This window comes from Haliotis rubra, unplaced genomic scaffold, assembly GCF_003918875.1.
Source record: "Haliotis rubra isolate DU_JTF1 unplaced genomic scaffold, ASM391887v1 Scf1791, whole genome shotgun sequence".
Taxonomy (NCBI): domain Eukaryota; kingdom Metazoa; phylum Mollusca; class Gastropoda; order Lepetellida; family Haliotidae; genus Haliotis; species Haliotis rubra.
Genome location: NW_025765771.1, coordinates 65,837 through 79,411, shown reverse-complemented (window position 1 = coordinate 79,411; position 13,575 = coordinate 65,837). Strand labels below are relative to the sequence as shown.

At 38.8% G+C, this 13,575-nt stretch overlaps 1 protein-coding gene across 1 annotated transcript in view; it reads left to right on the top strand.

Annotated features, from left to right (window-relative positions):
• Positions 1 to 593: 593 nt before the first annotated feature.
• Positions 594 to 13,575, top strand: part of LOC124273291 — a 48,438-nt gene continuing 35,456 nt past the window's right edge. The window contains exon 1 of the mRNA XM_046708527.1: positions 594 to 744. Coding sequence (XP_046564483.1) covers positions 594 to 744 — 151 coding nt within the window. The remainder of the gene's footprint in view (positions 745 to 13,575) is intronic.

Genomic DNA, 13,575 nt, shown 5'->3' with positions numbered 1-13,575 from the left:
GGTGTATAGAAGTGTTCAAATTTCTGGTAGTGACGAGGGTACAGGTTACTGGTGTATAGAAGTGTTCAAATTACTGGTAGTGACTCGGGTACCGGTTACTGGTGTATTGAGAAATACAGTGTACTTGTGTATGAGTGTACTGGTATATGGAGGGGTAGAGCGTACTGGTGTATGGAGGGCTAGGGTGTAGGTGCATGGAGGGCGTATGGAGGGCAGAGTGACCATGATGTATGGAGGAGGTTGAGGAGTGTACACAACCACACAGGTGTATGGAGGGCACAGGCACAGTACAGTGTACTGGTGTATGGAAATGGAGACACAAATTACTGGTAGTGACGTGGGTACAGGTTACCGGTGGCATAGAGGCACAGTACAAAGTGCTGGTAGTGACGGGGCTACAGGCTACTGGTGTAATTGAAGTTCACAAATTACCGTTAGTGACGGGGTACAGGTTACTGGTGTATGGAAGTGTACAAATTACTGGACAGGAGTGACGGGGTCGCAGGTTACTGGTGTATGAAAGTGTACAACCACTGGTAGTACGGAATACAAGCAGGTTACTGGTGTATGGAGAGGACAGTGTACTGGTAGTGATGGGGATACAGGTTGGTGCAGACGTATTGGTGTATGGAGGTACCGACAGTGGCACAGGTTACTGGTGGCGAGGTGTACAAAGCACCGTGGTAGTGACGGGGGTACAGGTTACTGGTAACGGCACAGTGGCAGAGGACAGCAGCAGTACTGGTAGGATGGGGATACAGGTTATTGCGGGACAGGGTACACAGTACAGTGGTAGCACAGTGTACCGGTGGAATGTACGGGGAACACATATACAGTTAGAGGTGTAGAGGTGCACAAATTCACTGAAAGTGACGGGGGTACAGGTTACTGGTAAATATAGAGGTGTACAAATGTACCGGTAGTGACGGGGGCACAGGTTACAGGTGTATGGAGGGACAGGAAGACAGTGTACCGGTGGAAGGCAGGGATGGAATAGTGACGGGGATACAAGTTACTGGTGTATGTAGAGGACAGTGTAATTGGTAGTGATGGGGCACAGGTTACCGGTATATAGGGTGCACAGTGTGGATGGGGAATAGCACGGTATGGAGTGACAGGTACCGGTAGTGATGGGGTACAGGAGGGGACAGTGTACTGGTAGTGTGGTTACGGGCACAGGTTACGGGTGTATAGAGGTGTACAAATTACTGGTAGTGACGGGGGTACAGGTTACTGGTGTATGGAGAGGACAGTGTACTGGTAGTGATGGGGCTACAGGTTATTGGTGTATGGAGAGGACAGTGTACTGGTAGTGACGGGGATACAAGTTACTGGTGTATGGAGAGGACAGTGTACTGGTAGTGATGGGGTACAGGTTACTGGTATATAGGGGTGCACAGTGTACTGGTAGTGACGGGGATACAGGTTACAGGTGTATAGAGGTGTACAAATTACTGGTAGTGACGGGGGTACAGGTTACTGGTATATAGAGGTGCACAAAGTACTGGTAGTGACGGGGGTACAGGTTACTGGTGTAAGGAGGGGGCAGTGTACTGGTAGTGACGGGGATACAGGTTACTGGTGTATGTAGAAGTGACAGTGTACTGGTAGTGACTGGGGTATACAGGTGGTACCTGGATGTACCGGTAGGATGGTATAGGAGCGTTTACAGTAAAAATTGGTAGTGACGGGGATACAGGTTACCGGTGTAAGGAGGGACAGTGTACCGGTATGACGGGGGCACAGGTTACTGGTGTATAGATAATGACAGTGCGCACCGGTAGTAACGGGGCACAGGTTACTGGTGTAAGGAGGGGACAGAAGTGTATAGAAGTGTAGAAATTACTGGTAGTGACGGTGGTACAGGTTACTGGTGAATGGAAGTGTAGAAATTACTGGTAGTGACGGGGGTACAGGTTACTATTGTATAGAAGTGTACAAATTACTGGTAGTGACGAGGGTACAGGTTACTATTGTATAGCAGTGTACAAATTACTGGTAGTGACGGGGGTACAGGTTACTATTGTATAGAAGTGTACAAATTACTGGTAGTAACGAGGGTACAGGTCACTGGAGTATAGAAGTGTTCAAATTTCTGGTAGTGACGGGGGTGCAGGTTACTGGTGTATGGAAGAGTACAAATTACTGGTAGTGACGAGGGTACAGGTTACTGGTGTATAGAAGTGTTCAAATTACTGGTAGTGACTGGGGTACAGTGTACTGATGTATGGAGGGGTAGAGTGTACTGCTGTATGGAGGGGTAGAGTGTACTGGTGTATGGAGGGGTAGAGTGTACTGGTGTTTGGAGGGGTAGAGTGTACTAGTGTATGGAAGTGTACAAGTTACTGGTAGTGACGGGGGTACAGGTTACTGGTGTATGGAAGAATACAAATTACTGGTAGTGACCGGGATACAGGTTACCGGTGTATTGAAGTGTACAAATTACTGGTGTATTGAGGAGTACAGTGTACTGGTGTATGGAGGGGTACAGTGTACTGGTGTATGGAGGAGTAGAGTGTACTGGTGTATGGAGGGGTAGAGTGTACTGCTGTATGGAGGGGTAGAGTGTACTGGTGTTTGGAGGGGTACAAAGACAATATCACATGTTCTTAGTTGTTCTGTAAGATAGTTTGTTCCGTACATAACTCCTCTCACATTCCAGGTGAGTAAGTGGAAAGTGATGAGAAGAAAAGTCAATGGTATAAATGATGTCATGTTCATATTAATCATGTCGACTTATAATCGTTTCCATACCTTTCTTTGCTTGGAACCCATTCTCTGCATCTCACTCCATCTGGCCAAAACTTGCTGTCTTGGGTTATCTTTCTGGCATCATCTTCAGACGCGTTGATACGGATGGTGAAGGTGGGGCTATCGCCCTTCCAGTGTTTGAGAAGCTGGGTGTGGGTGATGTTAACACTTCGTTGTTGTGCATAGTCACAGATGGCATCTTGCACTGTTTCAAATTGTTCATCAACACTGACATATGATAGTACTAGAGTCTTAGTCTTCACTTTAACTGATCCACGAAATGCTCTTTTCCAGCGTGTATCGAAGACAATGCGACGTTGTGTAGTCGCTTTGTTTTGATTGGATATCCTCACTTTCATCTGTGTTAGTACATGATGATTATCTGCTTGTACCTGAATTTGAGGTGTCACGCTTAGTTGGGTATTACTGGCTGGGGAAACAATAGGCGAGTCCGGGTGGAGATCAGAGCGCAAGCTCGGGCTCGGGCTAGCAGGTGATTGGACCATTGTTGCATATGTCGGACTCAGCTTGTCTGTTGACAAGTTCGCATTGTCTGTCGCTGCAATCTTGGTTCGAGTATTTATACAATCTATTTTCCCGTCAATTGTAGTGGCCTTTTTGTTAATTGCTAAGAGTTCATCAGAGATTGTCGTTTCTAGTGAAAGACATGTCAAAAGTATACCGAGAATAAAAAGTTAAGCGCCAGCCTATTTCAAAACTAAGATGTGAGTGAGTGAGTGAGTGAGTGAAGATTTAAAGTCATATCGGCAATATTTCAGCCATATCGTGACAATAACTACTTCTTAATTAATAAAACATACATATAATATATAAAACCCTGTCAACGAAGGACAGTAAAATTACTAGATTATCACAGATTGAGTTAAATCTAGCTAGCATATATTAGAAAATTATTTTTGGACAATACAATGTAAAAATGGGCTATAGACTGCCAACAACAGAAGATAGATCACCATACTAGGGGCCATGGGGACTTTCAGTGCCTTTGCTACCTGCATGGAACCTAGCTTGATTGACACCATCCCCTCAGCCACTGGCGATTGTAGGAAAATTTAGCCGAACATTAAAATAACAATGCTACGTTTAAAAAAAATTGGTATGTTTAGATTTTACTTGAACGTTTTTGGTCTTTCGTACCCTCTCAGGGGGGACAATAATTTTACGATTTTTTAACCCCCTTGGAGGATACAGCCATTAACAATCTAAGTTACTAATCAAAACTACCAATCATTAAAACACACCTATCTACAGAACATAGTAATCAAAATTCTTCAATTAAAGCAATTTCTTTTAAAAAAACAATAATTAAATGGAAATTAACAGTGTTTAAAAGGTCCTTAACGGTTTTCACATTAAAATATCTATCCCTTATGAGGAGAATTTGACAGTCTAGCAAGACATGCTTGACCGTGACTCTGACAGGACCAAAAGCTGGATAGTAAACCATTGAAACAATCGTAAATACAGTAGCAAATACATGCCATGACCGGATTTACGTATGTTTTCAGATATTTCCTAACTTCGGGCATATATTTCATATGAATTTATACCTTTGAAACATATGCTCATCGTACATTTTCGCATGCACAAGCACCTCGTTCATGTATGCCCTGATCGGATTGTCAGGGATTTCCAAACATGAATTTCAAAACAGATACCCCGGTAAATACATGATCATACAGTATTTCCAATGCATTCCTTTGAATTTCAATGGGTGCTGAAATTTCCGATTTCGTTCTAAGTTTACTCGGGTTGGAAACATGTGAATTTACTTAATTGGGGAAACACATGTAAATTTGCAAATTTGCAAATATTTACACACCTTAGATATGTATGTATCATACCGGATTTCAGGGGTATGTATATGAACGGTTCATGCACCTTCATGTTACCTGTGCTCAAGCAAGATGAGCATATGTTTCCATCATTTTCATTTTCACACATTTTAGTACGTTTGAAATCAACGTTCACATGACCTCAATATTCTTATCACCAAAAGAGCCTGACAAAGAAAGCAGTATTACGCAAGCTAACACGCCTTATTAAGCTGCATTCGCTCTTGCTACCAGTATCAGTTACGCCATGTCTGTGGTGTTGGCAAATCTTGTGAGGTGCATGTTTCGAGGGATTAAAAGGTTCAGTGGTGAACAAAGGGCGATGCGTTGCCCCTTTGTCCTCGCAAGTGTCCCTATCTGTCCCGATAGAATAACACTTTGTCTCTTTTGGATCACAGCCAAATACACCACACGTCTGTTCAGCTCGCGCATCACTACCGTAAGGTTCTTTGGCAGTACATAATTGGAATTTTATTGCACTGCATGAGACCTTCCTTAATAGTCTCACAGTGCCTGAACCATGTTATTTCTCCATTCACTCAGCTTTTGCTGTAATAACGCCATACATAAACATTACAGTTATCCACATTTGTTTACTAACCCAAAAGTATACGATAACAAACAATGCCATATCAAAGTATATATTCTGTGAGACATGAAATGAAAAATTGTATTTATCATGTAGCGACTATGACCGGATAGCACAGGCGGGTGCGTTCTCTGAGTATGTCATAGGCATGTTGCCTTTTGTGAAATTCGTCTATATTGTCCTGTTTAAATTGACAATCCATAACTCAAATTGCGAGAAAATATCACGTAAGTAAGTGTGGTGTCGCATTGCTGTAAATTTCCCTGTCTGAGAAGTCATTCTCACAAGATATATATTCCCTTGTTTGGAGAAGATCTATGGCTATTACGCCCCAGTGTTGCTAAACATCTTGTAGGCCTTTAGTCTGACACAGACACAGACTTCGCATGTTCAAGTTCAGATCTGACAGGGGCTGAAAATATCATTTCGACATGAATACAATAGGTCAGTGGGTTATTGTTTTCCTCAGTAAGTGGCGTGCTTTCTACAACATTGGAAACAACTGTATCGTTGTCCTTCTGATATTCCCCCCGAACAGAAGCTCTACCCATTTAGGGTACAATGTGTTAGTTACAGAATTGTAGTGAATAGTCTTAAGACTTTCTACTTTGACCAGGATTCTTCGAACTTGTAACAGTCGTTTGAGAAGATCAAAAGTGCGCAATGTATCTGACGAACGTATATGGAGAACATCCGAAGAACTTTATAAATACAATACTAGAAATACCGGTTATGTTTAAAACGTATCCTCAATCTGATAGCTAGAGGGAATACTGTGAAAGATCGCAGTATGTATCATCACAAACGGGCCAAGATAAAAGTACATGCCATTCACCCCCACATTATATCCCTTTTATAGACACGGGACATTGTTGTTACAGGTAGGGCAAACACTTTCTTCTAAAGGTATCTGCCGGTTTCACGCTACAAACATGTGTTCAGGTTATCGAGAAAGCTACAAAAAATAGCAACGCAAGTTCTCCTCCATCACACCGGAGACCATATAATCTATCATATTGCCTTTGATCACACATATAATTGTATAGATACCCAGTGTTTATTAATAGCGCTGAAGCAACTTATCAAAATTTACGGTCGGCAGTATCATCTGTATTACTCTCTTACATAAGTTGAAATATCACAGGTAATGATAATTGTCATAGTAACGATAATTTGGCATACTATTTATTGTGTTATTCTTTAATCTGCGATTAGAATTTAAATCAGTTTTGAATTGAGCATGTTAAGAAAAGAGAAGCTGTAAAACGAAATGTATTGTGATCGACCCTATAGGCCTTTGTAAAAGCGAGTTTCAAGCCACCTACATAAAGACCTGTTTTTATGGCGTGTGTTGTTATGATTATAAAAAAACCAGCTCGAGCTTACACATGATCTTTGCTAAAAAATAATTTTTCTTCCAATTCTTGCCAAAATTACCTACAAACACGTTCCATTTAAAAAGTGGAAATCCCTCTATGAATCATATTGACCACAGTATTCTTTGATTAAAGCATTACCATGTACAGTAAACAGATTATTCTTCATATAACAACTTTCAGGGATGATTGTTTTCCATCGACATGTATGAGGATGTTTTGTTACAGCCATGATTATATGTGAATCATCACTGAAATGCAGTTGTTTATTTTTCATTTGTTTATCATTTATTTTAGAAAAAAACACACCAAATACTCGATGTATGGTATTGTATCAATGCAGCAGACCTGCGTAAACTATGTCCAACCATATTTGTATATGAGGAAATCACATTTCAATTTCCATGGTGGTAAGACTTCCGTCCGTATCCCCCCTAAATTTTAACGATGAGGAAATCTTTCTTTGAGCGGCATTTTTAGAAGTAGAATATGTCATTCCGTTCAGGTACAATTAACAAAACACGTTAAACTCATCTTTATCAGATGAGAAATATATATTCAGGTGATATGATTTGACTAGAATAAAGTTTTAGGGGGGATACAGGCAAATCTTTCCACAATATTTTGAAGCTATTGAAATCATCAAACGTCAAACGATAACTCTTCAGGTCTCATAAAAAATGAAAGTTGGGCAAGCCCTCAACACCACCTAAATATAAAGCTTTGCAACCCATAGGGCTTACACGAAAAACATGGCTTGCTACGCGCCTGGCAAACGAACGAGAATTGTGTTACAGGCCTCTAACCACTGATTCTCCGTGACCAGGATGCACATGTGACTGAGCGTATGTTGGGACGTCGGTTGTCATACAGACCCTGAAGCAAATATTTACCAAGCCCACGCATTTCTACAAAATGTGACAAGTCTAGATTTCCACAGCTTCAGGAGAAAGTCTCAGGGCTCCTTTTCATTATATTATATTTATTTTTTTACAATGAACGTTTTTTCTGTAAAATATGTTCATATCAGAGACTAGTTGTTAATCTAGTTCTGAAGGGTAGAAGACAAAAGACAAAATGGATACTAGTGCTGTTACATTTTTGTAATTATATATAAACATTCGTCCTTGTCTCGGGATAAATGTATATACTCCACCAAATGTACATTCGGAGGATATCGAAATCTAGGTTAAGTTATTTGAATCATATTTACAATTAAAAGACCAAAACAATGGTTTGTTGTCCAAATTTTTGGTTTTCCATATCTTGTCCCAGTCTGTATTACAGTCGCAGAACGATATTTTTTCCCCTTCCGTCTCCAGGAAAACTTACTGCAGGGTTCGGGTTATAGAGTGCCATACCAAACACCCACAGCTGGCGGGACCAACATCTCCAGTAACATTTACATCTGCCAACGCCTAATTCGCAAGTGGTGAGGCAATAAGCTATTGAGGCTAAGGGTCCTGTGCCATGTTTGTGAAATATCTATGATGCCTTATATGAAGTCTATCATCTAAGCAAGTCTAGCTATGTATGGCTTTAAGGCACTGCTTGAAGAAAGGCTCCTTTAGAATTTTATTTGGAAAATATTAGAATTTCCATCATTCTGGAAAATACATAGACCTACGCTTAGTGTCTGAATATACATAATTTTGATAGTAGCAAGCAAACCCATCTAAAATGAAAAGGAGTCCAAGGGAGACAAGATTCAGTCCGGCCAGCCATGGCAGTTAGATATGTTTACTTTGTAACCCGACCCCTAAAGTGAGTTAGGTTTTCTTGCAGATGTTAACAGACCCTGGACCTGAGGAGACCTAGACTTGCTTCATTTAAGGCTTTAACATTGCAGAGAGGGCTTGGCAGTAAGGAAAATAATGTGGTTCAGGGACTGTGAGACAGACTAGAAAATTCATGGCAACCTACACTTCATTGTGACTATGATTAAGGCATCATTTCAAAACACAAGGGTTATTTCCTTTGCGTTAACTGACAGGCTTTCGGTGTCAAATTATTTGGAACTCCGGCCAAAGGTGATGTTATGCTGTCTGGAAATATGGCCTTTTTGTAATGCTTTGGTTGCACATAATTATAAGTGACTGTTGTACATATGATGTTTTTGAAGGATAATCTCAGCTGACATTTACTTTGCACATGCTTCCCGTAAAAGTTAATTTGCCATATACGTGTCTGTAAGAAAATACTGTAAAGTAATGGGATGGCTGAATTTGACCACCTGAGGTAGTGACCACAGCACTCTGGTTATAATGCATTTTGAGAGGACAGAGCTTGGCAAGATACCAATAACTATGCTTGTCATTTAAACCTTTATCTGATGTTTGTGGAATGTTATCTTATAATTGAAGATACTTCCTGCACCTGTAGCCCCAATATAGATGGTGTTAGTCTGTGAATCTTCCAATTTTTTCAATTGAAATGAAGATCTTTGCCTTTTATCAAAATAATATATTTTCTGTCTTAATTTGCCCGTCTGTTTTATTGTAATTAGCAGTGTCTCCTTGTATAGCATATATAAGAAGTGTACCTAAGGTCAGTTATTTGAACTGTTATGTAATTTCCATTACAAAAAGTATAAACGATATCACCTACTGGAGAAAGGCTTATCAGTACCCCAACACCGACCCACCGCCACCAACCCATACTAGGCCTACCCCATGCCACACCCTCTCCTTCGCACACACACACATTCCCTAACATACATATCGCTCTGGCCCATAGACCCGATATTTAAACCTTTTAAACAGACATCATGTGTATGTCAAGAAAGACACGCACGTTATTAGTGGTGCTCAGTCATGGGTATCACTTCACCATATGTTTCTAATTATCTCAGTACATTATGGCGTGGTCGGACGCGCTAACGAACCCTATGTGACAGTTATATTACAGTACCATTGAAATACATGTTAAAGTAGTGTCAATCTTGTAACACTATATTTACCCATTACCAACCATTTACGCATGTACTAAATATATGACAAACCTAACCCTGGTGATATGAGATTTCAAAGGTATTGAAATGCATGTCCTACAATCACAGCATTTACATATGTTACACATGTCAGGAAACACATGAAAACAATGGCCAGATTTACACACCTGTGGAATACATGTAAATGCAGAGTTGAATGTTCGTTTATTTTAACACCCTTTTAAACGTGTGTAATCTGACGGCCAGATGATACGTAGATTTCAAACGTTGTTCATATGGCCGCCGGATGAAACGAGTATTTCCTGACGTTAGTAAATTTGGGTAATACAGTCATTTTGTGTGGTGTCTGTTATCACAAGGGATACAAAACGGACTATCTTCACTTAGGTATTTGTGAGTATAACATCGTCGCATAATGACCTCTTCAAATATAGACTGACAACCCAAATAGGTGTAACCAATATAGGGTCTAAGGTGTGAAGCTGTGCAAATGTTAGGCTAAAAGAATTGGAAAGACCAATCCATATTTAGAGACGGTTCATCTGGTAACTGATTTAGAGATATCATAACCATTTGTATTTACAATTAAAAGCAATATTATTAAAGATATGGTGACACTAATTTTAAAAGCAAAATAACTATTCTGCTTATACAACACTATTAAACTTAGGTTTCACTTGTTCAAAATGACAATCATATGACCATATAACAGTCATTTCTGATTTTCACTTTTCAAAAGAAGGTAACCTTTTTGTGGAAAACAAAATGCATGTTTTCCAAAAGCGCATATGTCCTGTTTAAACTAAAAGATAATTCCCATAATGGTTTTACTAAAAGTACTAAACCAAATTATGATAGTTGTGTTTTTATTCACAGATTTCTATTCATTAATTCAGATGATCTTAGCAACCATACTGGGTGGTGCTTAATCCTTTTACAATACAAAGCAATTTGACTGGTAATGTGAATTACTACCTGCATACATTAAGGCACGAAAAGCGTATTTCTAGGAACATCCCCTGATTGTTTTGATTAAAACAGAGAGATGCTGGAAATACTTTGTGGGATACACTTAAAGCCTAAAGTTGGAACGTCTGAGATAACAATATAGCAATACAAAATTTGCTTGAATATTTCCAGCGTTTTTTAACAAATAAGCACATTCCTGTTGACACACAGTGGAATACGTAATATGATAGTGATGATGATTTAGACGCTGATATTTTAGATCTTCCAATAACCGAGATGAAGTCTGTTTTCATAAAGTTGAGAAAGAATTAACGTCCTGATATGGACTGGTCTGTTACAGAATTTGTAAAACGTTTTCTTAAAAAAAACTACTATACCAGTAATAACAATTTACAGTATACTACGTTTATAACGAACTCAAAAGGGGCACCAATTGTAGTTAAGTATAGTTTGCTACAAGCATTTTGACTACAATTTGACCGGGGCCAATAAAATAGTTCGTTATTATCCTTTAGTTCGTTATCACCGTGTCATTTACGAAAGTAGTTTAGATTCTTCCAAGAGCTGGTGTCTGGGAGTTGTAGTTCCCTTCATTAAAAGGATCTACAAATGATGTAAACAATCACACAGGCATTAAAGTTTCTAGTATATTTAGCAAAGTCCGCATTTCAATCATCAACACGCATTTAGTGTCTCGACTGCAGAGGAAGTTGGGTTTATGCGTTCGGCAAATGACTGACTGTCTCGAGAGTTTTTACGCCGCTTTTAGCAAATTCCAGCTATCACGCAGAGGGGCTTAAGTTGGGTGCCCATGGGGAATACGTTCGGCAAACCCCACCGCCCTGATGACATGTTTGTGTTACATAGTATTATAGACCGACATAGAAATCGGAAGGAGGAAAGTTATTTGCAGTTCCTTTTCAGATTATGTGGCTTTTATTTGGTTCACACTGTGTTGCCCACAAAATGAGGAAACTGATGTGCAGTATTTACGAAAGGATGCAATCATGTGTTAAGATGAATGGTAACTATACTGATGCATGTACTTGTCATACCAGTGTTCGCCAAGGGTGTGTTCCACGCTCCATTGTATTTTGTGTATTTTTCATGCATGAATAAGCATAATAAAAAAACAGCTGTGATGGTGGTGTTCAGCTTCACCCTAAAATGTTTTTATCATATCTAACTCACTATTTGCTGACGGTATTTGTTTGTAGTCGACTAGCATAGAAAAATATTGAAATATTTGATTTATTGTTTAGAATTAAATTATGAGAACTGGAAACTAAGTTAGAAACCCCAGAGTGTTTGTGTTTAGCAAGGAAAGTAAGCCATCAAGAAAAGAAAAAAAGCTTTTTGAAGGGATGATATTGGATACTGTTACGTCTTACAGATGCATTGAATTTTGCATTTACAAAGACATTATCACTGAATGAACATACTAGTAACTCAGCAAAGGAAGTTAAAATATTTGTTTGAATTTTTCACAATTTTACACATAACGTATCTTTCACACAACGCATTTTTTCAAAATATTTGATACTAACATTTGTCCTCGTCTATTATATGACTTAGCAACTTGTTTCTGTATGAAGTGAAGGCTGTTGAAGTTGTAATGTATATCTGCTTGTAAACAACAATGATATCAAACAATATACTTCAAATGTTATACGTACGTAAGTCCCGAGGCACTCAAAGTACACTTTTAAAAGGTAGCATCTTTGATAAATTGTCATACAATCAGCAGCTGCTGAAGCCATAGTATCAATCCATCTAGGGTCCATGCGGGTAGCAAAGGTACTGTAAGTCCCCATGGTCCCTGTATAGCTAGTATGGTGATCTACCTTCGGTTGTTGGCGATCTATAGCCCGTATTTTTACGTTGTGTTGTCACTAAACAGTTTACTATGTTATATGCTACCTAGCTTTAAATAAAATGTGATTTACTAGTTGTTGTACTGTGCTTTGGGGACAGGATTTTATAACCTTGAAATATATCTATTTTGTTTTTATTGCTGTAAAAAGTTATCTCTTCACCATATGGCTGAAATATTGCCGACGTCACGATAAATCTTAACTCACTCACTCAAATGTCATAATTTACGGTGAATGTGGGAGAGTTCCTATATATTTGTTCGTTATGCAATAATTCTTAAATATCCGAGGGAAATATTAAAGATGACATGTAATAACTTGCCAAGAAATTGTTGCAATTTGTTATATGTTGTTATATATTATGTTATTATATGAAAGCCATGGCGCGCAGAATTGAGTCTACAATGACAAATGTTTATCAAAGTAATGTGTAGATGTGCATGGAATCACTGTGTTCTTGATCATCCAACTCAAAACGAGATGTATTTGCAAAAAGAATCCTTTCTATCTTAGACTATCTTGTTAAGTGTAATTACTATAAACTTTAAATTTCATATGTGTGCAGAGACATACCCTTTTGAAGTATATCGTTGAACATATAAAGTAGCTGTATTACAACTTCATTACAGTACACATAGATTATTGATGGAATTAGGAAACCAACAAACTGTGAAAGGAAAACATGTGCACAATGTATCTTAAATGCAGTTGAATATGCTTAGCACGTGTTTGTCTGCTGTAAATATAATGATTTAAAAAGAAAATATCTGAAAAAGGCTTTTTAGTTTAACCAAATATTCCAAGAATTCGTATTCTTAATATGTTCATCTTATTTTAATGTCCTATGAAACTTTTCAATGTTTATCATGCAGTGTTCACTAGGCAGTATTCTAATGAGTCAGATCCTGCATTTAACTGTGTTTTTAATCCTCTTTTTGAGCATCTATACAATAAAAAGTCTTCTCTTGTTCCGCCTCTTGGACTAACAGTCAAACCTTGCCTTTGTGCTGCTGGCATTGAGCTATTAAATATCTCTCCTTCCCGTTTAGCTTTCTTCTCCTCCTTGGCAATTGGTTAGGCCACCCGTTGACCTAACATTAACCATATTTAAAAAATCAGAAACTAATGAATTACAGTATAAACAAGAATGTAGTCAATTAAGAAATAAATATAATACATAGAAATCCTTATTTACAGATGGGTCTAAAGA